The sequence below is a fragment of the Sus scrofa genome, chromosome 11, assembly GCF_000003025.6.
Source record: "Sus scrofa isolate TJ Tabasco breed Duroc chromosome 11, Sscrofa11.1, whole genome shotgun sequence".
Lineage (NCBI taxonomy): Eukaryota > Metazoa > Chordata > Mammalia > Artiodactyla > Suidae > Sus > Sus scrofa.
Genome location: NC_010453.5, coordinates 18,239,860 through 18,265,518, shown reverse-complemented (window position 1 = coordinate 18,265,518; position 25,659 = coordinate 18,239,860). Strand labels below are relative to the sequence as shown.

The window sequence follows — 25,659 nt, the reverse complement described above, 5'->3', positions numbered from 1 at the left end:
CTATATTTCAGGGCACAATAGAGAGCAATTTTCAGTGATATACAGAATAATTTTTTTTTCCTTTTCAGAGAAATGAAATGTAACAGTATTTCAAGAATTCAGTATCATTCAGTCATTAGAAGTCCTCAAACCAAGACAGTCATTATTCAACGCAATGGAAAAAAGATGGTAAAAATAACAAAATGTAGATGGTGCCCCTCTGAGAACATTAGCTATTATCTTACCTTTCTATCTTTTATTTAGTTCAGATTGTTTGTATTAGTAATTCATAGGATTTCTTTTATTATTTTGTAATGCTGTGCTGCTGAAGTGTTAGGACTATGTTTTATTTAGTGTCCTCCGAGGTGGGTGGCACATTCCCAACTTAGATATCTGAGTAGAATGTTGGTCATGATCTGACAGTGTGTTCCACTGAGACTGAGAGCTATCCAGCTGAAGAATTTGCAGAAGCTGGTGTTAAAGAGTTGATGGTATTACATGATAAGAAGAAAGGATAGAGTAATTGAAGGGGATATGGTTGTGAGATGGAGGAGAAAGAAGAGATGTGACCTAGAGAAAGAATTATCCAGAAAGCAACATTTTATATGATAGCCTCTGAAGGTACACTTTTCGGCCAGTACTGTGAAGAATAACTAGTCAGAGGCTCTAAGTTGCAAACAGAGAATGATGCTGGAAGAACAGAGGCAGATAGAGTGGTAGTTCACAGTCAGACTTGTTGGTGAAAAATAAAAACTCTGCCCTAAGTGGTATGCACATATTTGCCCTCTGCCTAGTAACATACAATACCTCCTCAGTATCACTTATTCAATTATGAAAAGATTGGGCCATGAGATCACAGAGACTGGGGTGTGCCCTCCAGCACCGCAGCTTACTAGCTGGTTGACATCTGTCTACATTTCTTTATCTGTAAAATGAGGATATAGTATCTATCTCAGAGTTAAGAGTATTAAATGAGATAAACAGAAACTTTGTGTAGCACAGTGTTTGATACCCAGCTAAGTGCCCAGCACATGTTGATCTTTGGCATACATGAGTAATAATAATAATAGCCAACATGTATTGAGCACTTAGTTCAGTGCCAAGCATTGTGCTAAGTATATACCCCTTTTTAAAAGTTCCCATTACCTTTTAAAGTAACTGCAGGAGTTCCCGTTGTGGTGCAGCATAAAAGAATCCTACTAGGATCTAGGAGGTTGTGGGTTTGATCCCTGGCCTCACTCAGTGGGTTAAGGATCCGGCATTGCCGTGAGCTGTGGTGTAGGTCGCAGGCTCAGATCTGGTGTTGCTGTGGCTGTGGTGTAGGCCGGTGGCTACAGCTCTGATTCAACCCCTAGCCTGGGAACCTCCATATGCCGTGGGTGCGGCCCTAAAAAGCAAAAAAATTTAAAAAGTAACTGCAGTGTCTGCAGCTCATGGAGACAGGCAACTGCTTTAAGAGGGTTTTTAATCTTTGCACATCTTATAGTTGAAGCTAAATTTATAATCTGGCATCAGAATTGAGGGGTACAAGCAGATGTATTTGAATTTTATTTTGAATTATAATGCCTAAAGAATGTCTTGACAGTCCTTATAATTTTCATAATTATGGCTCAGTTAAATGCCTAGGAGTAGAACACAGCCAAAGGGGCTCAATCACTTTCAAGATTTTAGGATATCAGCTTTGAGGTTTTCAAAACTAACGTAGTAGCTACAGCCTGTGAAGATTGACACTTGAAGAGAGAAGCCTTACTGCTAAACTAAATTATTTTTTAGTTTCATCTAGAAAGAAACGACATCATCTTTGTTTTCTTTTAAGGGATTTTCTTCCTCAGAGTCTCTCACCTCAGAAGATAATGGTGGCTTTAAATCAACTCAAGTACATCTGAACTCTCCAGCCAAGGAAATGAGAAGTAGGCTTTGTTTCACTCTGTGATTGCCTGCCTCTTCTGCCTTTTTGTCTCTCTTGCTCAATACTTGTGGCTCATTTTTTTCAGACTCCATAACAAAAATACTGCATTAATCACAAGTTTCTACTTATCTAGATCAGAGGTTAGCAAGCTATGATTTGTGGGCCACATCCAGCTCACGACCTGTTTATACATGGCCTATGAGCTAAAATAGTTTCTACTTTTTTAAATAACTGAGCAGAAATGAAAAGATAAATAATACTTTGTGGCACTTGAACATTACAGGAATTTATAATTTCAGTGTCCATAAATAAAGTTATATTGGAACATAGCCATACTCTTTCATTTTCATATTGTCTCTGTCTACTTTCACACTATAGCAGCAAAGCAGAATAGTCACAACAGAGACTATGTGACCCACAACGCCTGCAGTATTTACTGTTTGGCCTCTTACAGAAGAAGTTTGCTGACCCCTGGTCTAGATGCCAACTCTGACCTGATGCATGGCAGGAACATGGGCTGGACAACGCTGAGTCTACGTAGCCCATCTGTGGCTTTGGAAGCATTAACCAAAACAGCCATTTCCTACCTCTTTGTTTAGGCTTCTTTAAAAATAAAGGTACATCATTCTGCAGTACTCTAGCCAGTGATGCTGCAGGGGATGCTTAGCAAAAGGTGAAAATATTGCTGCCCTGAGTGCTTGTCTTTCAGTGTTACCAGTCCCACCGTGGTTAATATCACAACCTGATGAACCTGGATTTTGGTTCATTTACATTTCACTCTTTCCCTCAATGGGAGGCATGCTGAGAGATGACCCTTTTTGAAGAACTGACTAACCACTGCCTCTTCTCCCTTTGGGCTTCCTTGTTTCTGCATCCCCAACTCCCCACCTGATCTTAAAGGCTGGAGATTGGAGGAGGCAAGACAGCCCCTTAACAGAAAAGGTCTGTCAAGAAAGGGCACTTAGGAGTTCCTGTCATGGCTCAGTGGTAATGAACCCAACTAGGATCCATGAGGACACAGGTTTGATCCCTGGTCTCTCTCAGTGAGTTAAGGATCCGGCGTTGCCATGAGCCGTGGCATAGGTCACAGATGGTGCTTGGATCCTGGGTTGCTGTGGCTGCGGTGGAGGCCGGCAGCTGCAGCCCTGATTTAAGCCCTAGCCTGGGAACTTCCTTATGCCACAGGTGTGGCCCTAAAAAGACAAAAATAAAAAGGGCACTTAAATAGAAGAAGAAAGTCTCTTTCCCTACCCATCTTAAGTTGTGTAGCTGGGATCCTATAAATTAGACTGATAAAAGACAGACTGGCAAGAGAAAAACAGAAGTGTATTACTCTGTGTATTATACTTGTAACACACAAGAGTACTCAGAGATGAGTAACTTGAAGAGGTGGCTTGAACTCTAACTTATCTAGCATTTCAGTAAGGACAGTAAATTTTTAGAGGAAATGAGGAAAAGGACCTTGCGTCTCTAGGGGTAGTAATTGTGGGAAGGCAGGTATATGTGAAACCGATTGTAGGTCCAAAGTTGTCTCTGGTAATTAACTTTTGTCCTTCATAGTAGGAGGAGGGACACCTTTGTAAATTTATATCCTGCTTTTAGACAGATTGGGAGGGCTGAGAGTTTTTCCTGAATTTCTGCTTAATTGCCCTTAGTTCAAAATAGTTCTTATGTCAAAGATGCATATTTTAGGATGACATTCTAATATGTCACCATTTAACACCTGTGAGCCATATGAGTACTATTGCTTTTGGTTCTTTTGTCATTTTTATTGACCATGTGTATATAGCAGGCACTACAAAAATTAATTATGTACTGTTATGGCTTACAAGCAACCCATGATTAAATTATAAGTACATGTAGAAACAGCCAGCAACCGTGATGATTACATCAAAAACATTAATTTTAGAGAAGTAGAATTTCTTTGTGCCACTGAATAACGTGGCACAAATAACTTAAAAAAATAAATCATTTTACTTCTGTTTGACATGCATGCATACTTTTGAGTATTTCCAAAAGATTATTTCCATTATTGATTAAGAAAGATAAGTAATTTGTCTTCTTCTATTGTTTGTAGAGGTATAATTATTGAATGATCATATAGCAAAAATGCCAAACACTAATGTATGCAGAACCCATAGCAATAGTTATTGCTGTTGGGACTTAGAGAGGGCGACTCCATCAGGGTCTTCTCTGGCCTTTCATTGATACCTTAAAGACTTACAATGCTCCCTAATTACAGCCGTTTAGAGTATACTTGAATGCACATTCCAAAGTTGAAAAGAGGTAAGTCAGTTTCTAAGGAGTAGAGATTAAATATAGTAACCGGGAGCAACATATATACAGATTCATTAAAAGGCACTGTTACATAGTAGAAAGAAGGTAGATTTTGGGCCAGATATTTTTGGGTTTGTTACTGCCCCCCACCCCCACCCTGCCTTATTATTGCAATAGAGGTGAATCCCTTAACACTTCAAAAGTTCAGAGTTTTCTTTTGTAAAATTGGAGTACTGTCTACCTTAACACATGGTAAGGATTAGCAATAATGAATGTAACGAGCATTTAATTAGTATTACTGCTCTCAGCACTATTGCTTAGTCAAGTATTTTTCCTGACAATTCCTTCCAAAATGTTTATTAGTGGATTCAAGCTCAAACCAAGTTGAAGATTCTAAAGCCAACCCTCTGATTGAATTGGATGTGATAGATATAACTAAATGTAGAGAAGAAACTCCACAGGGGAGCAGATATAACCAAGCAGTCACACTGGATAATCCGAATGAGGTTCAAAAACAAAAGCCCCAAGAGAAAAAGTCTCCAGCATGTCAAAACCAGCAGGCCTTTTGTGATAAAGAGATACCAAGTGAAACCAAGAATGCTTCACCTGATTCTCCAAAGAAGTTCAATAAAGGCAGTATGTTTTTATTGGATGCCACAAAAGAAGGAAATGTGGGACGCTTCCTTAATGTGAGTATGTGGGCTGAGATTCTTATTTCTAAACACTTTTTCTAGGCTTCTTAACAAAATCATGAGGAAAATATGATTAACAGACTCCAAAACTAGACTCCCTGGATTAGAATGCCAGCCCTCCACTTGTATGACCTGGGCATGCTGTTTGACCTCTCTATGCCATACTTCCCACCTCTATAATATGGAGATAATAGTAACACTGTCTAGAATGTTGTGAAGGTTAAATGTGTTAATATAAAAAGTGCTTAAATGGTAGCTGGCATACAGTAAACGTTTGCTTAGGAAAACTATAAGAAATGGTATGTAAGAAAATCATGTGTTTATCAAAAGGTTTTCAAAAGCTTCACTTCAAAAAAATCACAATGGGACAGGTGGAATAGGTTTCTCTTTTGTGTCTTATACAATGTATTTTATTCAAAAATGCCTCTTTTCAAATACTTTCATTTGGAAGTATTTATGTTTTACTTACTCTCACTACATTTTGAGTGATTTAGTGGCTTACTACAGAACACCAGTACATTTATCAGAGTATTGCATTTTACTGTTGTACTCCTTTTTTTTAATTCCCGAATAATAGCCGTTTTCTGTTTGTGTATATGTTTGGGATATATGTAATGAGATTATGTTCATTTACGTAGAGAAATATTTATGCTTTCTCTGATTTTAAGGTTCATTAACACTCAAGACTCCTGTCATTTTCGTGATAAGAGAAGTAATTTGTATTACTGGCCACAAATACTGTGTTGGGTGGAACTGGAGTTACCGTATAGCTTGCCCCTCACCTCCTGTCCCACCTCCTACCATCATACATGCTTACTAGAGAACATATGGTTCCAGAAATCCTCCAGGGGGAAAAAAAAAAGGCCCCTTCAACCTCCAGTCCCTGTATCTATACTGTCGTTGACCAAATGGACCTTCGCCCCCCCCTTCCCCCCCCCCGCCCCCCGCTCTCTGGACCCCACTTTGTCCTTGCTTATCCTGTGCAGGAGAGTGAAGAGGAGTCGTGGAAAAAGGATGGGAGCTTTGATACCCTCCACACCTCCTTTGGAAAGGTCCACTCTAGCACACTGACCCCTGGATATGGCCTTAATTTTTCTCTTTGATCTGCATGAGAATTCTTCCTCTCTGTGGGGTTGACATAGTGGGATGCACAGCTTTGATTTTTCCTTTAAAGAAATGGGAAGCATGCATGGCCCATGATTCTTTTATGCATTCCCTTTGCTAAGCTCAACACCTTTTCAGAATGTGACCTTTGAATGATTTGAAATTGATGTTCAATGATAATTTTACATGTAATTCAGGTCCCATCAGAAGAGAAAATATTCTTGGAATTGCTACTATGGTGCAGTGGTTTAAGGAGCACATATTGCTGCCACTGTGGAATAGGTCACCGCTGTGGCTCAGATTCGATCCTGGGAACTTCTTTTTTGTCTTTTTGCCTTTTCTAGGGCTGCTCCCACGGCATATGGAGGTTCCCAGGCTAGAGGTCTAATCGGAGCTACAGCCACCGGCCTACGCCAGAGCCACAGCAACTCGGGATCCGAGCCATGTCTGCGACCTACACCACAGCTCATGGCAACGCCAGATTCTTAACCCACTGAGCAAGGCAAGGGATCGAACCTGTGACCTCATGGTTCCTAGTTGGATTCGTTAACCACTGCAGCACGATGGAAACTCTGATGCTGGGAACTTCTATATGCCCGACCAGTGCAGCCAAAAAAAAAAAAAAGAGAGAGAGAGAAAATATTCTTAAGGGAATTTCTGTCATGGCTTGTAGAAATGAATCTGCCTAACATCCATGAGGACGCAGGTTTGATCCTTAGCCTTGCTCAGTGGTTTAACGGATCCCCTGTTGCGGTGAGTTGTGGTGTAGGTCGCAGACAAGGCTTGGATCTGGTGTTGCTGCGACTGTGGTGTAGGCCCGGCAGTTACAGTATAGGTTCCAACCCCCTAGGCCTTGGGGGAACGTTGCCGTGAGTGTGGGTGAGGTGGCTCGATCCGAGTTGCTGTGCTCTGGGTGGGTGGCTACAGCTCCGATTCGACCCAGGGAATCATATGCCGAGGAAAAAATACAAAAAAAAAAAAAAAAAAAAAAAAAAAAAAAAAAAAAAAAAAAAGAAAGAAAATATTAAGTCAGAAAATCTTTAAAACCAAATCGCTTTTTTCCTTGCAAAGTAAACTAGTTATTTGGCTTTTTTCTTTTGCTCTCTCCTAGTTGTGAGGATACTTGGTTAACAAGGAATAGAATCCTTTCCTCCTTACTCTTTCCCACAGCTGCTATTCTCTGTTCTACTTTGACTCCTTCTAACTATTGTCAAACATGCTGGGAGCTATTACACGTGCCAGGAGAGCCAGGAGAGCATTAAAGAATGATTTCCCTCACTTTGTTGTGCAGCAGAAATTATCACAACAGTGTAAATCAACTATACTTCAAAAAAGCTTTAAAAAATGGGGGAAAAAAAATTCCCAGCAAAGGACTGTCAGGGCTTTCTTTCCAGTCAGTTATGTTGAATGGTGGCTGCACCAGAATGATTTGGTAGGTTTCGCCAGCTGGGTCCCTCCCTTGTTTACGGGAAAAAAACAGGGATTTTTTCACATGCTTTAAAATAAAAAGCTTTTGGGAGTTCCCTGGTGGTCTAGTGGTTAAGATTTGGCGCTTTCACCACTGCAGCCCAGGTTTGATCCCTAATCTGGGAATTGAGATCCTATATCAAGCTGCTACACACTGTGGTCAAAAAATATCTTTAAAAAATTTAAAAATAAATTAAAAAGGCTTGGAGAATATACAACCAAACAGAATTATTTTTCAAGGTAGCTCTGACCCTGCCCAGTAAGCACCAGGAGTAAAGCTGACTTGGCCCAAATTGGAAAAAAAAAATAATACATATATATATGGCCAGGAAGTTATCATTGAAGTTAAATGGTGGCAAACATATCTGAAGAATATTGCTGGAATTTCATCCCTTTAGAATCTTGTGATAGATGAATGTGTGGAGATGGCAGCTAGTGGGCAACAGAATAATATTGGAATGGTGGTAATAGGAGGAAATAGTACCATCATGCTAGAAGCCTTGGGAAAAGAATATTCAACAGAAAGGTCAATTACTTACACAGGTACCCTTTCCAAAGGGCTTGTTTGACCACGATGTAAAAATCAGGTCATATAGATTCTTCATATTAAACCTTGCATTTTGTTTAAAAAAAAAGTTCCCTGGTGGAGTTCCCTGGTGGCCTAGTGGTTAAGGATCCAGCATTGTCACTGCTGTGGCTCAGGTTCAGTCCCTGGCTGGGGAACTTCTGCATGCCCTGGGCGCAGCCAAGAAAAAAGTATGCTATCCCCATTCTGTCCTCTATAATAAGTTCATTTTTAGTGTTTCCTTACAATGTTTCTTTATGTAAATGTAAGTAAATATAAATGTGCTCTTATTTCTGCCCCTTACATAAAAGATAGTATATTATATTCACTGTCTTACACATTATTTTTTAAATGAATAATATACCCCAGCAATCTTTCTGTATCAGTATCCAAAGCTCCGCATTCTCTTTGTTTTTGTTTTAGCTACATAGAATTCCAATATGTGGACATTCCAAAACTTATGTAAACATTCATCTTTAGATAGAATTTGAGTTGTTTCCAAACTTTTACTATTAAGAGCAATGCTCAGTGAATAATCTTACACATAGATAAGTGTGCTGTAGAATATGTTCCCAGATATGGGATTGCTGAATCAAAGATAAATGCATGTATAATAATGATAAATAATGGTAAATATCGACAGGTTATCTTCTGTAGGGGTATGTGTCATTTTGCGTATGCACTGGCAAGATGTATGCGTGTCAGAACAGGCTTTTCTAAATGGATTCCTACCATCAACAAAATTATAAGGAGCTATGGTGCTTCTATACCAGTCAGGAAAAAAAAAGGAAATAAAAATAAAGTGAGATGTTTTGGAAATAGAATGGTATTCTAATGCTTCAAAGAACAAGGTATCAAACTTTATACTATGCCTAACCTCTGTTTTTTTTTTTTTTTTTTAACAGCATAGTTGTTGCCCAAATCTTTTGGTACAGAATGTTTTTGTAGAAACACATGACAGAAATTTCCCATTGGTGGCGTTCTTCACCAACAGGTTTGAAAAATTTTTATACGATTTAATTTTGAAATTGTGACTTTCAAAATAACAGTAGAAAAATACCAAAATAAGATATATGCTATAGCCCAAAATATCTGGTACCCTAGAATATTCAGTTATCCCAAGCTGTTTGTAGTCAGTAAAATTTTAAATAGCTGAAATTTTAATTCTGATTTCCTCTTAGAATTAATGCCTGAAAAGTCTAAGGATGGCAGGTCCCAGCCAGTTCAGTTCGGGGGATAAATGATGCAGAGTGCTGCATCCTTGAAGTCCCATCTACCCCCAACTACCACACCACAGGCCACATCACATTACCGGGTTCCACTGTTGGCAAAATACACTTCCTTCCTTGTGGATTTGCACAGGTTTCTTCTTAGGATTTTCGTAGATTTGAAATAAAACTCAAATGATTATTCTTAATAAAAGAGCATTCCTGATTAATGAGTATTAGAGAGAGAGAGTAAACCATATTTTTGAGGATAGTTAATGATAGCAGTATGAACATTGATATAATCAAACTTGGTTCAGAGTTCTCTGGTGGCCTAGTGGCTAAGGATCTGGCATTGTTGCTACTGTGGCTAGGGTCGCTGCTTGGTATGGGTTCGATCCCTGGCCCTGGAACTTCCACATGCCACAGGCGCAGCCAAAAAAAAAAAAAAAAATTGGTTCATTTGGTAGTTATTCAGGGTAATTTATGATTATTTTTTAAATTTCTACTTTCTAGGTATGTGAAAGCAAGAACAGAACTAACATGGGACTATGGTTATGAAGCTGGGACTATGCCTGAGAAAGAAATCCTCTGCCAATGTGGGGTTAATAAGTGTAGAAAAAAAATATTATAAATCTAGTTAATGCCTGTTCATAAAATTAGTTTATCAAGCTGAAATTAGAGCCATGCAAAAGAATCTCCAGTGGTCACTGGAATTAATTTAGGTTGTGGTCTATTAATAGAATTCCTCTCAGTTCACCCTTGTTGGGGGGTTCTTTTGCATTACTTAGAAATGGTAGGAACAAAATAAGGACATTTTCATATACATAGGGTATCTCTTTATTCTTACTGCTGTTCAACTTTACACAAGTTGGATGGGAATGTATATTTTATATGAAATACCTCTCTATATAATTTGTAACTTATTTATAAATTATATATTAAGAAAAACAAAGGTCACAATTGATTCCAGCTCTTGTTACTGCTTCTGTAATTATTATGTTTCACTTTCATGACCCAAAGGGCCAACTTTCACATCTTTACCTACAAAATTTATTTATGTTTAATTCCTGGCAAATAATTTACCATTGTGAGCCATAAGGTGGGCAACAGAGCCTGAAGAATATGTTGAGACCAACTTCAAGCATTTTACTTCCAAGTATTTAGTGCTAGTTAGAGAAGCTCTATCTGGCTCCATGAAACACTGTCCCATCAATCCATTCGAGTGAGAAGAAGAAACTGTCCTGTGGGGAAGGCTTTGGCTCGCTCTTTGAGAGGAAATTTCTTTTCCACAGATTCTCTTTACTCTTTAAATACATTGACAGGAAAAGAGGGAATAGAAATTTGAAGGAGTTAGAATACATTTGTTCTGGATAGAGTAGAGCCATAAGAAAAAGAAACTGAGAGAACAGTCAAACTTGGCTCATGTAGGCCAGAAGAGATTGTGCTGAGCAAGAATTTCACTTAACAATTCTACTGAGCTACAAAGTCTGAATCAGACCCTTGGACTCTCCTAGGGATGAAGTGCAAATTATCTTCTTCCGAAAAAAGGGAAAGAGTAACTTTGCTATAGATTATCTAGCCATGATTGTCTAGGGGAAAGGGGATAAGAATTTCCTAAAGTTAAAGCTAATTTTATCCATAACAGAGACATACATCTGCCTTGGAACCAGGGTAATAAAAAGTAGTTCTGTTTTAGAGGGTTTTTTTTTTTTCTTTTTTCTGAACTTGATTCCGTGTTTCATTTGGTTACCTTTCAAACAGAAATTCATAATTTCTTAAAAATATTAACTTGAAATTGGTTTAGAGAGTAGAAAACCAAAGAGATAGGAAATGGAGCAAAAAAATTATAACCCAACATCCTATAGACAGATGAGGAAAGTTGAGAAGTCCATTTATTCACAGTAAAGATGCAGGAATTTTAGGCAACACACTAAAAATGAAGGCACTTGATAAGTATGGAAAATATTTTTGTGCTGAAATCTGACACCTTAATCTTCTTCAGTCTGTACTGGTTCACAGACACCATCTTCCATCAGCGTCCTAGAGATGCTTTGTCTCCCCTGTCAGACCTGTTTCTGGTTAAATCTAGTAATCTCATTATTTCCCCTTTCCTTGATTTATCCCCATATATTGGTGAAGCACATCCTCCCGTAGCTTTGGAAAAGGAAAAATGAAAGGTAAATATTCTGAGACCTTGTATGTTCGAACATGTTATTCTACCCTTAACACTTGACTGCTGTTTTGGCATAGAATTCTTGAGTAGCTTCCATGCCCAATTTTGAACTCATTTGCTAGATTCCAGTGTTGCTGCTATGAAGTCTGAAAATGTTCTCACCTCTGGCTTTTAGGGTGACTATTGGAAGTAAGATGATATTCTTTTCCTTAATCTTTTGTATATGTGACCAGTTTTTACTTCTCTTCACATTTACAGCCTTCTCTTTGTCCCAGTGTTCTGTTCCCAGTAAGGGTCCATTTTCATCCCTTGTACCAGGTGCTTGGTGCAATCTTTCAATCTGAAAAGTTTGTTCTTCAGTTCAGATAAATTTTCTTTCTTTTTTCTTTTCTTTTTTTAGGGCCATACCCGCAGCACATGAAAGTTGCCAGGCTAGGGGTCAAATGGGAGCTACAGCTGCTGGCCTATACCACAGCTCATGGCAACACAAGATCCTTAACCCACTGATCAAACCTGAATCCTTGTGGATTTTGGTGGGGTTCATTAACCTCTGAGCCACGAAGGGAACTCTGCCGAGAAATTTTCTTGAACTATTTCTTTAATGATTCATTATCTGTTCTCTCTTTCTGGAATTCCTATTATCCCAATGTTAGAACTCCAGGATTGGTTCTCTAAATTTTTTCTTTTAATTTCCAGCTTTTTCTTCTTGCTTTGCTTTCTGGGAGATATACTCAACTTAATCTTCCAGTTTGTCTATTGTGGTGGGCGTATTTTATTGGATTTTTTGGGGGGAGGGGGCTGGGTCGCATTTTTTTAATTTCTAGAGCTCTTTTCTGAATATTTTTTCTTTAGTAGTGTCTTATTTTTGGTTCATGGTTGTAGTATCTTATCTCTTTGAAAATGCTTTATCATGTAACACACACATACAGGCGTTCATATCTGTATTTCTGTGACCTCCAAGGTTTGTTTCTTTGTTTTCCCTGTATGTTTCCTTTGGTTTTTGTACTTCATGTTTTAGGCTTTCCTCAGTTAGTGATCTTGGCAGTCAGCTCACACTTAACAGTGGAACACGGAAAAGCTGAGATTATAAACTGAGAGTGGGGGAAGGGGCTCTTCAGCTGCTTTGCTATGACCTAGCTGGGCTATTTAATCTCCAATTCAGTCTCTTTAGGGCTTTTTTTTTTTAACCTGGCAAGGAGTATGCTTCCACCTGCTGGCTTGAAAGCAAAAAAAAAAAAAAAAAGTTGCTGCCAGAGCCTGCTTTTTTTTCCCTGTTTCACAGCTCCACACTCTTGCTTCTGTAATTCATTTCTATGTTTGTCAAGACTATTCCAAGTTATCCTTTTTAATATTGTTTCTCTTTTCTGACCCCAATTTGCCTCATTTCCTCTTCTTAAAACCTGCTCAAAAAGCAAGACCTCCAGGAGTTTTTCCTTTCATTAGTTACTCAGCAAACCACCATTATATGCTTCTTTTACAGAACAACTTACTTTTGAGCTGTAATTTAATTATATGCGTTCATGTTCTCTACATGTGTATTTGTTCCATGCACCGAAAACCTCGTCTTGTATGGTGCTGTGTACCCCATGGGTGCTAAAATAAAGACTTGCAACTGGCAAATGGAATCGTGCTCAGTTAATTCTGCGTCCACTTTATGCTAGGCCTACTTAGGCCAAACTTGGTGTGATACATTTGTAGAAAATAATGGGTAAACTGGGAGTTCCTGTCCTGGCTCAGTGGTGATGAACCCGACTAGTATCCCTGAGGATGAGGCTGGATCCCTGGCCTCACTTAGTGGGTTAAGGGTGGGCATCGCTCTGGCTGCGGCGTAGGCCGGCAGCTGCAGCTCTGATTCTACCCCTAGGCTGGGAATTTCCCTAAGCCATCGGTGTGGCCCTAAAAAAATAAGAAAAGAATGGGTAGACCCTCAGAAAAGCAGTCATTTCTCCAGCTGAGTCCAAAGGCTTCCACCACCTCTCCTCCAACCATTCGGAAAGTGGGGGCAGGGTGGGGAGCGCCAAGCGTGCTTTAAAAACAAAAAAATCGAGTTCAGACTCGGATCTGGAGAAGTTGCGAGTTCCCGTTTGAAAACCCTACCAGCAAACCCTTTGCGTCGCTTCCTGCGGGACTTTCCCCGGGCAGCGGAAATAAATCAGCACGAATTTCGAATCTCACCAAAAGGAACTTCCGTCGGCGCGGGCGCAGGGCGCAGCCATGGACGCGGCTTGGCCCTCCGATCCCAAGGCGGCCCGGGCCGGCCGGTGCGCGGCCGAGGACGGGGTCCCGCTCCCGACTGGTGAGTACCAAGCGGGACGGGAGGGGCGGGCGGTGTCCCGCTGCGACAGTCCGGGCCCAGGGCCGCCCTCTAGTCGCTGCCACTTGGGGGCCCCCGACCCGCCTCGCGACGCGGCGCGCAGCTCTTAGCTCCGCAGCGGCTCGGCTTTGGGCGTCCACCGCCCTGCTCTGCGCCCAGACCGTACCCTGCGGCTTCTAGGGAGGAGTGTTTGCTTTCGGTTCAGCTCGACCACCGCTGATAGGACAGCCCACAGCCACAGCCCTGCCGCGCTGGGACCAAACCGAAACCGAAGCGAAACGAAAGCTGGGAAACGAAAGGAAACGCCTGTGGGTTTACTCTCCCAACGCGGCTCCACCCACCCCTCAAACAGTGCGGCCGGAGCGATGCCCTGGCCGAGGTAGCCTGGTCGTGGCCCCCTCTAGAAGAGAAGGGGTCCGCTGGGACTCAGGAAGCAGTTTGGAAAGTTCGCACTGAAAATGTGACGTTATGGAATCACTCCCTTATACCCACTCAGTAGTTCAGGTCCTCTGTGGCCCTCTCCTTAAGTGAGGCAAATCTGAGTGGGCTCCTCTCTGCGCTTCAACAACAGCTGGAGAGCTCCTACCACTTGCAGGCTCAGGGCCACGTGGCGGGCTGCAGAGATGAGTTAGGCTCGCTCAGCGCTGAAGAATCTAATAGGCTACTCATGTGTGACCTGCTAAGAACCACAGAGACACAGATGAGATGCTCCTCCAACTCAGCCTATTCCTCAGTTCAAAGAAAGCCCTATCAGTTTTAAAGGGCAAGAGTCAACCCGAGGTTGGAGTTCCCATTGTGGCTCAGCGGTTGAGGAACCCAGCTAGTATCCATGAGGACGAGGGTTCGATCCCTGAACTCCCTCAGTGGATTAAGGATGCGACGTTGCTGTGAGCTGTGGTGTAGGTATCAGACGTGGCTTGCTTGGATCCAGAGTTGCTGTGGCTGTAGTGTATGCAGGCTGGCAGCTACAGCTCTCATTCCATCCCTGGCCTGGGCACTTCGATATGCCCAGTCCAGTCAGAGGTAGAAAGGTTGAAAAGGCAGTCCAAACAAGTGAAGACACCAGCCAGGCACTTGGCTATTTCATTTAGCTAGTGTGTATACAGAATGCAAGATGAGTTACTGAGGATGAGTTTCTGTCCTGACTTTTTCCCCAAACTCCAGACTCATAACCAGCTTCATCAATGCCTGGAATGACCTCGAATTGGTTATATCCCAAAGTAAACTCCCATTTGCCTACACACACCCACTTACTCCAAACCTGCTCAGCCACCACCAGTCTTCCCCATCCTGTTTGCCCAGTTGCTCAGGCTAAAACCCTAGTGCCACCCTCTGTGCCTCTCTTTCCTCCTTGCCTCCCATCTAGTGCACTAGTCTCAGTCTTTCTCTTTGCAGCCCATTTCTCGCCTTCCCACCATATTCAAGTTTCTGCACAAATGTACCTTCACACCCTTGCCTGCCCATGCTGTTAGAACAGCCCTTCCCCTACCGTCATTAATCTCTACCCTTCCTTCCCCTGCTCTGTTTTTCTTCGTAACACTTAACCCTGGCCTGAAAAATAATACTTGTTTGATGTTTGTCTCTACTACAAAAATGTAAGTTCTATGAGAGTTGAAATTCACATCTAGGAGTTCCCGTCATGGCTCAGTGGTTAATGAATCCGACTAGGAACCATGAAGTTGTGGGTTCCATCCCTGGCCTTGCTCAGTGGGTTAAGGATCCGGTGTTGCCGTGAGCTGTGGTGTAGGTTGCAGATGCAGCTCGGATCCTGTGTTGCTGCGGCTCTGGCGTAGGCTGGTGGCTACAGCTCCCATTAGATCCCTAGCCTGGGAAACTCCATATGCCACGGGAGCAGCCCTAGAAAAGGCAAAAAAAAAAAAAAAAAAAAAAAAAATTCACATCTATTCCCTGCTTTATTTCTGGTGTCTAAAACAATACATAGTGGATTCTCATTAAGTATTTGTTAAAAGAATGAATGAGCCGTACTACTAGAGAGCTTGGCTTCTATTCTTCAGGGGATAGAGAAGAGTCTTTAGCAGGAAGGAAATGTGAGCCAATGTACATTTTAGAGAGATCACTGGCACGAAGAGTGAAGTGGAGCCGTGACGAGGAAAGCAGAAGCAGGGAGATGAGATGACCAGGATGGACCAGGTAGAGGACAGTGGGGGCAGGGCAGGCAGGCCACTTTCCACACTGTTGTCAGAACTCACTCGCGAGAGTTCCCATTGTGGCTCAGTGGTTAATGAATCCGACTAGGAACCTTGAGGTTGCGGGTCGATTCCTGGTCTTGCTCAGTGGGTTAAGGATCTGGCACTGCGGTGAGCTGTGGTGTAGGTCACAGACGTGACTCGGATCTGGCATTGTTGTGGCTCTGGTGAAGGCTGGTGGCTACAGCTCTGATTTGACCCCTAGCCTGGGAACCTCCATATGCTGCTGGCGTGGCCCTAAAAGGACAAAAAGACAGAAAAAAAAAAAAGTCACTCGTGAATGCACATATACACACCCACACACACATGCACATGCGCCTACCCAGAGGTCAGGCCATGGGACTTCCAGTGTTAATTAGGACTTGCTGGCTACAAGTAGTACAAAGTCAACATGGTGGGATGTAAGAAAGGGGATGCTTGTTCCTGGAAAGCAAGGAGATCAGACTCACAGACCCCAGGAGCATGGATGTGATAGCATTTTCCAAAAAGAGCCAGGAACCAGGACCCGAGAAGCCATCATAAACTTTGACAGCACTCAGCATATCTGCTTTGTTTTTCTCTTTGACCTGGTTTTCTTGGTTTTCTGTCTAGTAATGGGATTTAAAAAAAAAAAAAAAAAAAAAAAAGGAGTTCCCGTCGTGGTGCAGTGGTCAACGATTCCAACTAGGAACCATGTGGTTGCGGGTTCGGTCCCTGCCCTTGCTCAGTGGGTTAACGATCTGGCGTTGCCGTGAGCTGTGGTATAGGTTGCAGATTCGGCTCGGATCCCGTGTTGCTGTGGCTCTGGCGTAGGCCGGTGGCTACAGCTCCGATTCGACCCATAGCCTGGGAACCTCCATATGCTGTGGGAGAGGCCCAAGAAATAGCAAAAAAAAGGGGGTTCTTGTAGCTCACAGCTTCCCAGTGTTTACATCTCCCTCAAGAAACCATCCCAATCTGAACTGAACTCTTCTCTTCTGAATTCTCTATATCTGGGAGGTGGGCAGATTGGCCCTCTGGGACTGTCATCTGTGCCTAGGGAAAGAGGGTCACGGAGTACAAACATGCCTGCTGGCAGTCATCCCTCTTTGTGATTGTGAGCCAGGTGGATGCCCTAAAGAAGCCCCCTGAACTTCCTATTCCCTGGCTGCCTGCCCCTCGCTGTCCTACAGGACCCACGTCCTTCTTCCTCTGTACATGCTGAAGCCGTCCCCCGTGATGCATGCTGACCATCCCAAATACACATTCAGTGTTCTCCGAAAGTTATACCCAGTCACAGCATCCAGAGACAGTGTGGTGAGGCCAAGTCCATGACCAAGCCTGTAGGTCATGTCTCTTCTTCTCTTTTGGTCTTCATCCAATTCCGGTATGCCGTCCCTGGACTCAGTCACAAAGTTGATTTCTACACATCTGATATACGATGGCAGAAAAGCCTTCCCTCTCCCGTCATTAACACGTCATTCAAACAGTAAACTGCAGTGAGAACTCTTGATCAAAGGAGAAGAGAGGAAGGCGTTTCCAAGCCAGCTCCATGAATTGGCAGCCAGTCATGGACCTCCCCCTACTGGAGAGGGCTTGTAAATGGTAGTATAGCGTCAGTGTATCTCATTCCATCAGTTTCACTCATTTCTTCACTGGTGGACCGTGCTCCTTGGCCATCTTATCTGACTAGCCCAGATTCTAGCCTCTGGGTGGATTGCCCTTGTCTGGTGGGCTTGAGGACCGCCCTGGGAAGAAAAGCATTGGGAAGACACCCCTGCAGAGGCTCTGGCTTTGGCAGTCCCTTCCCCGGTGGAGCTGGCCTAGAGATTGCGAGGGAGACTGCCCCTGTGCTGGTTTGAGTTAGTCATAGTGGATATGTTTTTAACTTACAGTTTTTCTTCAGTTTCATTCTGTGGAACCTTTCTTGGCTACCAGTTTCACTTTTGGAGAATTCTTGTTGAATCCTCAGGCCTGCTAGATCCAGTAGAAGGACCTTGGCAGAGCCCTACGTATCTTCATTGTTCCTGCTCAGCTACCGATGGAGACCAACGGACTCGTCCATAAAGTGCCCCGGGCCCCGTGACACACCTGTCCCTCACCGTCTGAATCAATACATTTCCTGAGTTCAGATGAAGGATATCAAGTTATCCAAATACATTTGGTCCATGCATTTCAAATAATGTGTAACAAGCGTTCCGACGTGAGGGATCGCTGTCTGTGTGAAAGCCTTTACTATTACTCTCCCAACTACAGATAGGTCTGTGATCCTCCAGACTTGAAGAATAAACAAGTTAGGGTTGCCAAGATCGTTTAGGAAACTGCGATGAGGGGGTGTTTTAGCAGGAAAAAAAAAAAGCTCTTCGGGGGACGCTGTGTGTTCACCTGGGGTTTCTGTCCATCGTCACGGGAAACTCCAGATCAGAACACAGTAATCTTGCCACCAGCACTGTATTCCTAGCTGCCAAGACCCTTCAGACTTGGCAGTATAGCCCACACAGACAGCCCGCAGAGCAAGCACAGGCTGACAGCTCAGCCCGCTGCAGCTCACCTGTCTGCAGGTGCAGCCTTGCACTGGAAAGAGCGACACAGCAAACATGCCTCGCTCTTACACACCAGGGGCTGCTGCCTGTCCTGTCAGACATTATCATAGTTTTTATTAGGGAATTTTAGAACTAATAATTTAATTGCCTGACCCTTTTTTTTTTTTTAGCCTATGCTTTACAAGTTTTAATGTCCAGTGAGAGTGTTTGAAATAACACAGTATTTTATCAAAGTAAATTTTGGGTCCAAGGTAAATAAAATATTGGAATATTTTTTCCCATTTTCATCGTAGGATGGAGGTTTTGTGTGGTCAAATATTAAAAATACATTCTAAAGCATTGAAAATTGTGAAGTGTTGTATTAGTGGGGGAACAGACAGGTCAGTGGAACAGAAGAGTTTGAGGAACAGACCTAAATATATGTAGTAATTACATATATGAAAATGATTTTAAATCAGTGGTTAGCCATTATGAAGATAAGTTAGATCTCCATCTCAGACTTTACAATAAAGTAAATTTCTTCTTAGGAATTCCATTGTGACTCAGAGGATTAAGAACCCAGGATAGTGTCTGTGAGGATTTGGGTTCAATCCCTGGCCTTGCTCAGTGGGTTAAGGACCTGGAGTTGCTGTAAGCTGTGGTGCAGGTCACAGATGCAGCTTGTATCTGGTGTTGCTGTGGCTGTGGCATAGGCCAGCAGTTGCAGCTCCAATTTGACCCCTAGCCTGGGAACTTCCATATGCTACAGGTGTGGCTGAAAAAGAAAACAATAAATAAATTTCGGTTAGTTGTTTGTTTGTTTGTTTTGTCTCTTTAGGGCCGCACCCTCAGCATATGGAGCTTCCCAGGCCAGGGGTCCAAGTGGAGCTGTAGCCACCAGCCTACACCACAGCCACGACAATGCCAAATCCTTAACCCACTGAGCAAGGCCAGGGATCAGACTCTCCACCTCATGGCTCCTAGTGGGATTCGTTTCCACTGCGCCATGACGGGAACTCCCAAATTTCAGTTAGTATTCTAATGTAAAGATTAAAATTCTAGAGGAAACTAGAGGTGAGTCTCCTCTAAGTTCCCCTCCCCAAGAGTGAGAAACCATAAAAGATTCATATAGTTCGTCAAATAAAACATTTAAATATATATCAAAGAACATTATAAACAATGCAAAAAGGCCACATATATGACTAATGAGTTAATATTCTGCTCACATCACAAGCTCTTATAAATAAGTAGAAAAATAGTGACTAACCCAAGAGAAAAATGGGCTAAGGACATCGGTGCCAGAGAAGAAATGCACGTGCCATCTTAGGGTATCTTAGGAGATTTTGGAGATGACATTAGCGGTCTCTCTCTCTCTAAATATATATGTAGTAACAGATGATGACCCGCTTCTTTCTACACTTCATGTTCTTCCTCTTTTTTTGCTTTTTAGGGCCACGCCTGCAGCATATGGAAGTTCCCAGGCTAGGGGTCAAATCGGAGCTACATCTGCTGGCCTACACCCCAGCCAGAGCAACCGACACCACAGCTCACGGCAACGCTGGATCCCCAACCCACTGAGCAAGGCCAGGGATCGAACCCCACACCTTCGTGGTTCCTAGTCAGATTCCTTTCTGCTGCGCCACGACGGGAACACCTGTATTCTCCCTTTTGACATGGCCATCTAACGTTCCGTCCTCATTGTACCTTTATGGTTTTAAGTCAGTTAAGCAGACACCTCATTTTTTTCCCACAATTTTCTTCACTGCCCATGCCTATTTCTTCTAAATAATCCTCTTTCAAGGTATTTAAAATAACCTCCTTGGGATTTAAGTAGAAATAAAACTTATGGCGACCAAAGAAAAAACGCACAACCTAAAAATCGCAAGTTATGTTTTATTCGGGGACCTCACCGAGGACCACGACCTGGGAGACAGCCTCTGACGTAGCTCTCAGGATCTGTTCCAGAGACGTAAGGGAGGAATCAGGACAGAAAGGAGTTTTTGCTGAAAACAAACATGTAGCCCAACATCAACAGATTACTGCTAATCACAAAAACAGACGTCTCGAGTTTTACTGATTGGAGAGCTTTTCTCCGTATGGGAATACTGAAAAGTCTGGGCCCACCGAAATTATTCCTTAGAGATGCATATTAAATATCCGGGGCCAGTATCCCTTTTTTCTCCATCCTCACTTCCCCTCAGGACACACCATAGGTGGCAGGTGCTGCAGTGGCCGACGGCCGGCCACCTGCATTATTTACTGAAAAAGCAGGCAACTTTTTAGTTTTGTATTCATTTCTTTTCTTTTTTTTTTTTTTTTTTTTTTTTGCCTGCACCCATGGCATGTGGCAGCAGGCATCATTTTTTGGGGTCCGCACTTGTTTGAGGACTAATTGACAGCATTGTAATGGCCAGCCTTCCTAACCAGGTGCAGGTGTTTCTCTGCGGGTATTGAAATGGAGCTTAAAACAACTCTTGCAAAACGTAGATCTCCTGCTCAGAACTTCCCGGCAGCCTTTCCCCCTCTGCTTCTCAAATTCGTTTCCAGCTTCCTTTGCTCCAGCTCTTCTCTACAACCTGGCTGGCTTTCTTTCTTCCATTCAGACCTTGGCCTCTTCCCACATCGCCGCTTCTGTCGGCAAGGTCCCCCTGACCCCGCACTCCCCTTCCTCTCCCTCTCCAGGTTGTACCAGCGTCCTTGACAACGCTCCATCCCAGAGGGCCTTTCCGCCTCTGTCCATAGCGTGTATTGTATTTCCCATTCAGCAGTTACGTGACTTGGTGACGTGTATTCTCTTACTTTCCTAATTGCTCTTTGGTCACTGTGTTTATTTTGTAAGCCTCTTGCAGGCAACAATGCTGTCTCACATTTTTTGTGGGTTTTTTTGGCCACACCCAGGGCATGTGGAAGTTCCCAGGCCAGGGATCAAACCCGAGCCCCACTGCAGCTGTGCCACAAGGGAACGTCCCGTGTTTCTTTATATCCTCTGCTGGGCTCTTGTGTAGAGGAGCCACTCTCCACATGTGGCTCTTGAGCACTGAAAATGTGGCTAGTCCAACTGAAATGTTCTGTAAGTGCAAAATACACTGTGCTCCACAGACTCGGCACAAAGGAATGAATTTGTAATTGTTGTGTTGATTAAATGTCGAAAGGCTAGTATTTTGGATATATTCGGTTGAATAAGACTTGATAAAAATTCATTTCACCAGTTTCACCTGAGGCTCCTAGAAATTCTTCAGTTGCACCTGTGGCTCATGTTATGTTTCTGGGGGTGGCTCTCAGCACAGTGACACAAGGTGCTCCCAACTCCGGGGGTTTGAGATGAATGAAAAGAAGCAGGGAGCCCATTTCCCTTCATCTGAAGAGTTTTATCCCAATCTGCCTTTTGCTTGGTTGATGGGGAGCAGAGGATTGCTAATTTGTGGGCCTGCTAAGCAGGACCAAATCCAGGGAACAGACGGTAATTAAAGAAGAAACTCATCTGAATGTGAAGTAAATGCTAGCGCCAAAGTGAGATCTCTGACGCTGTGAGATGCAGGATGTAATTTGAGAGAGCTGCCAAGATCTTACCCTTTTGAGTAAAAAAAAAAAAAAAAAGGCGGGGGAAGGGCCCAGGATTTAGAAAGTGCTTAAGTGGGTAACCTCCTCTAAATTAAAATATCATTAAATTGATATTTTATGAATGAATTTATATGAATTTTTGTTTCAAAACTAAATGAATGTTAAATGAATTTTTGTTTCAAAACTGAAATTTGAAGATAAAATTGAAAGTGTTTTCTACAGAAAACCAAATGAATAAGAGGATAAGCATTGGAAAGGGCAAAGAATTGCTACGTGGATGCTCAGGGCCAAAATTAATAGCAAACACAGAAAGTGATGTGCCTGATGGGATATTGGGAACAGCTGGCTTTTTTCTCCCTCTGTGCCTCTTCCTGTTCTTCCCGGCTCTCCTTAAGTTCCTGTCCTTTCTTTCTTTCCTCTCTTAAAAAACAAAAACAAAAAACTGTTTCCTCCCTTCATGTATCTTTCCTTATTTTACTGCTACACTACAGCACACTTAAAGTACTTCTTTAATTCACCCCCAATTTTTTTTTTTTTTGGTCTTTTTGTCTTTTTGCCATTTCTAGGGTCATTTCTGCGGCATATGGAGGTTTCCAGCTGGGGTCTACTCCACAGCTCACAGCAACACCAGATCCTTAACCCACTGAGCAAGGCCAGGGGTGGAACCCGAAACCTCATTGTTGCCAGTCAGATTCCTTAACCACTGAGCCATGACAGCAACTCCACCCCCAATTTATTTTTGAATATAGTATATATAGGGATCTGAATTCTTTTTTACAAGTAGTTAATCAGAGCATGATTTCTTGAACACACCATTGTTTTCTCACTGATTTGTAATTATTTTTGTCTTGGTAGGGCCACACCCTCGGCATATGGAAGTTGCTTGGCTAGGGGTCGAGTCGGACTGTAGCTGCCATCCTACTCCACAGCAATGCCAGATCCTAGCCGCATCTGCAACCTATGCCACAGCTCACGGTAACGCCAGATCCTTAACCCACTGAGCGAGGCTAGAGATCGAACCCAGGTCCTCATGTTGGGTTCGTTACCCTGAGCCACGACAGGAGCCCAATAATTATTATTGAGTTTACTCTGGGTAAGGCAGTGTTTTAAAAGCTTTGTATTTAAATCATGCTTATGTTTCTTAAAGGTTTTCCTTATGTTTAGACATGTTAAAGGAATTTTTTTTCTTTCATTAAATAAGGCATTAAAAAAATACAAAGTTGTTTTTCCATGTAGATCCCACTTTTTTTTTGCCCTGTCCTCTACTTTAAGATAGGTAGTGGAGGAGTTTCCCTTGTGGCTCAGCAGTAAGGAACCTAACTAGTATCCACGAGGATGTAGGTTCGATCCCTTGCCCTGCTCAGTGGGTTAAGGCTCCAGCGTTGCCATGAGCTATGGTGTAGGTCACAGACGTGGCTCAGATCTGTCGTGGCTGTGGCTGTGGCTGGCAGCTACATCTTCAATTCGACCCCTAGCCTAGAAACTTCCACATGCTGCACCTGCAGCCCTAAAAAAGACCAAAAAAAAAAAAAAAAAAAAAAAAGGTAGTGGAGTTAGGGAGAACAAGAAATTCCACTTTTCCATTTCTAATCAAGGATATTACTTTATAGGTGTCTTTCACGTCGCAGAGAAATTGCAAAAAAGGACATGTGCGCTCTGCCCCGAAGACCTTGACTATAGCGTCCTGTACTTTTCACAGTCGGAGGACCTAGCTGCTCATGAAAACTGTTTGGTAAGTTACTTGAAAACACATGCGTCCTTTTCGGGACATGATTTTGGAGAGACAGCTGTGAGTGATGGATTGACGCGAGGTGTTCATTGCTCATGAATTGAACCTGGGCGGCCTGGGTGACAACCAGGAATCCCAGCCACTTGACTAGCTCGAGGCTAAAAGCAGAATTGCCCTGATTCTTGCCCTCCTCTTTCAAGGAGGCAGAGACTATACATGCAGGTACAGAGTTTGTATTTAGCCACAGTACAACTTGTGGGAGAGCACACAGAAAAGTAGTTTGCTGAAGACAGAAGCAAGACAGTAACGCACCCCAAAGAGGAGGGCAGGGCCCGGCGCCCTCCCGAAGGAGGAGCTCACCAGGGAGGTGATTTAAATCACTCGCAGGGACAGATCTTCCAGGTCGTTGTTTTCCTTTGGCCACTTATCTTGTCTTATTTCTCACAGCTGACGGCACCCGGGGCCCTTCCCGATCTGTGTGCCCCTCTTTTGGCTGAGATGGATTCCAGAGCATAGGGGTCTGGGGGGTCATCAGGACTGATTTTGGCTGGGCGCCCCTCCCTTTTTGGCTGCTCGGAGTCCTTCTGCGCATGTGTAGCTGGGGGGGGGGGCTCCCCTTGACCCCAGGCATGGTTGATATGCTCTTCTTATCTTTTCACTCCAGCAGAGCTCAGCTCCTACCATTAACTTTCTCCTTGACGTGTCAAAGAGAAAGAAGCAAGGCCCAATTTACTCAGCCTGGTAACAGGGACCAGCTGTTCTCAGCCCAGGGGGCCCATCTACCTCCTACCTCAGAAGGAGGTACCAAAATAGATACATGTACGTGGTATATGAAGAATAACCCTGTTGGGCTTTTTAAGTGGGGATTTGAGGAGCAGGGTTTTTTTGTCTTTTGTTTTTTTCTTTTCTGGCCGCCATGAGGCATATGGAGTTTCCAGGCCAGGGATCAGGTCCCAGCAGGGCTTTGCAACCTAAGTTGCAATGCTGGATCCTCAACCCACTGTGCCGAGCTGGGGATCGAACCTGCGTGCCAGCACTCCCAAAACACCGCCCATCCCATCGCACCACAGCAGGAACTCCTGGGGAGCAAATTTTAAACTGTTTCAGATCTTAATACCTTATAATTACTTTTAATTTTGTTTATAACTGATCAAACACACAAAAATTATGATAAAGAAGCTTTTCAGGAGTTCCCGTTGTGGCGCAGTGGTTAACGAATCCGACTAGGAACCATGAGATTGCGGGTTCAGTCCCTGGCCTTGCTCAGTGGGTTAACGATCCGGCGTTGCCGTGAGCTGTGGTGTAGGTTGCAGACGCGGCTCGGATCCCGAGTTGCTGTGGCTCTGGCGTAGGCCAATGGCTACAGCTCTGATTCAACCCCTAGCCTGGGAACCTCCATATGCCGCGGGAGCGGCCCAAGAAATAGCAACAACAACAAAAAGACAAAAAAAAAAAAAAAAAGAAGCTTTTCAAAGATATTTTAATATTTCAAATGTAACAGATACCCATAGACATTTCACCCAGATGTATAAAGTCATATTATGTGATATTTGCTTCAGCTCAATAGTTATTTTCATGTATTTTTGTATAGATAGTTAAGGACTCTCTACTTGTCTCTTCTCTCCATTCCTTTCCTCTCCAGAGGTAATTGCCATCACACATTTTGTGGTTTGTATTATCTTGTGTTTTTAATTTTATTCACCCACCACATATGTAAGTATTTATAAACAAGATATTTTGTTTTATATGTTCTTGGACTTCATAGCATTTCTATCAAATTCTGTGTTATTGGGATTTATGCATGTTGATAAACGTAGCTCTCATCTTTAATTTTCATTGTTATGATATTCCATTTCATGACTATAATCACCATGGAATTACTCTGGAATAAACACTTTGGGTTTTCCAGGGTTTTTTATGTGGCTGGCTGTCAGGAACATCCTTCCCTGGGTCTCCTAATTCATGGGAAAATTCCTCTGGTCTGGTGCACGTAA

General features: G+C 42.9%; 2 protein-coding genes and 1 pseudogene across 12 annotated transcripts in view; all 3 read left to right on the top strand.

Annotated features, from left to right (window-relative positions):
- SETDB2 (SET domain bifurcated 2) overlaps nucleotides 1-12,994 on the top strand; it is a 45,710-nt gene extending 32,716 nt beyond the window's left edge. For all 7 annotated transcript variants that reach the window (XM_013980508.2, XM_013980509.2, XM_003130966.4 and 4 more), the window contains 5 exons: nucleotides 69-168; nucleotides 1,796-1,889; nucleotides 4,529-4,854; nucleotides 8,899-8,987; nucleotides 9,715-12,994. In XM_013980508.2, coding sequence (XP_013835962.1) covers nucleotides 69-168; nucleotides 1,796-1,889; nucleotides 4,529-4,854; nucleotides 8,899-8,987; nucleotides 9,715-9,832 — 727 coding nt within the window. In that variant the 3' untranslated portion in view covers nucleotides 9,833-12,994. The remainder of the gene's footprint in view (nucleotides 1-68; nucleotides 169-1,795; nucleotides 1,890-4,528; nucleotides 4,855-8,898; nucleotides 8,988-9,714) is intronic.
- LOC110255756 lies at nucleotides 6,928-8,892 on the top strand (annotated as a pseudogene).
- Nucleotides 13,437-25,659, top strand: part of PHF11 (PHD finger protein 11) — a 47,010-nt gene continuing 34,787 nt past the window's right edge. The window contains exons 1-2 of one of the 5 annotated variants that reach the window (XM_013980496.2): nucleotides 13,437-13,670; nucleotides 23,547-23,668. In XM_013980496.2, coding sequence (XP_013835950.1) covers nucleotides 13,589-13,670; nucleotides 23,547-23,668 — 204 coding nt within the window. In that variant the 5' untranslated portion in view covers nucleotides 13,437-13,588. The remainder of the gene's footprint in view (nucleotides 13,671-23,546; nucleotides 23,669-25,659) is intronic. The other 4 variants (XM_013980494.2, XM_005668398.3, XM_013980495.2 and 1 more) reach the window with 4 other exon arrangements.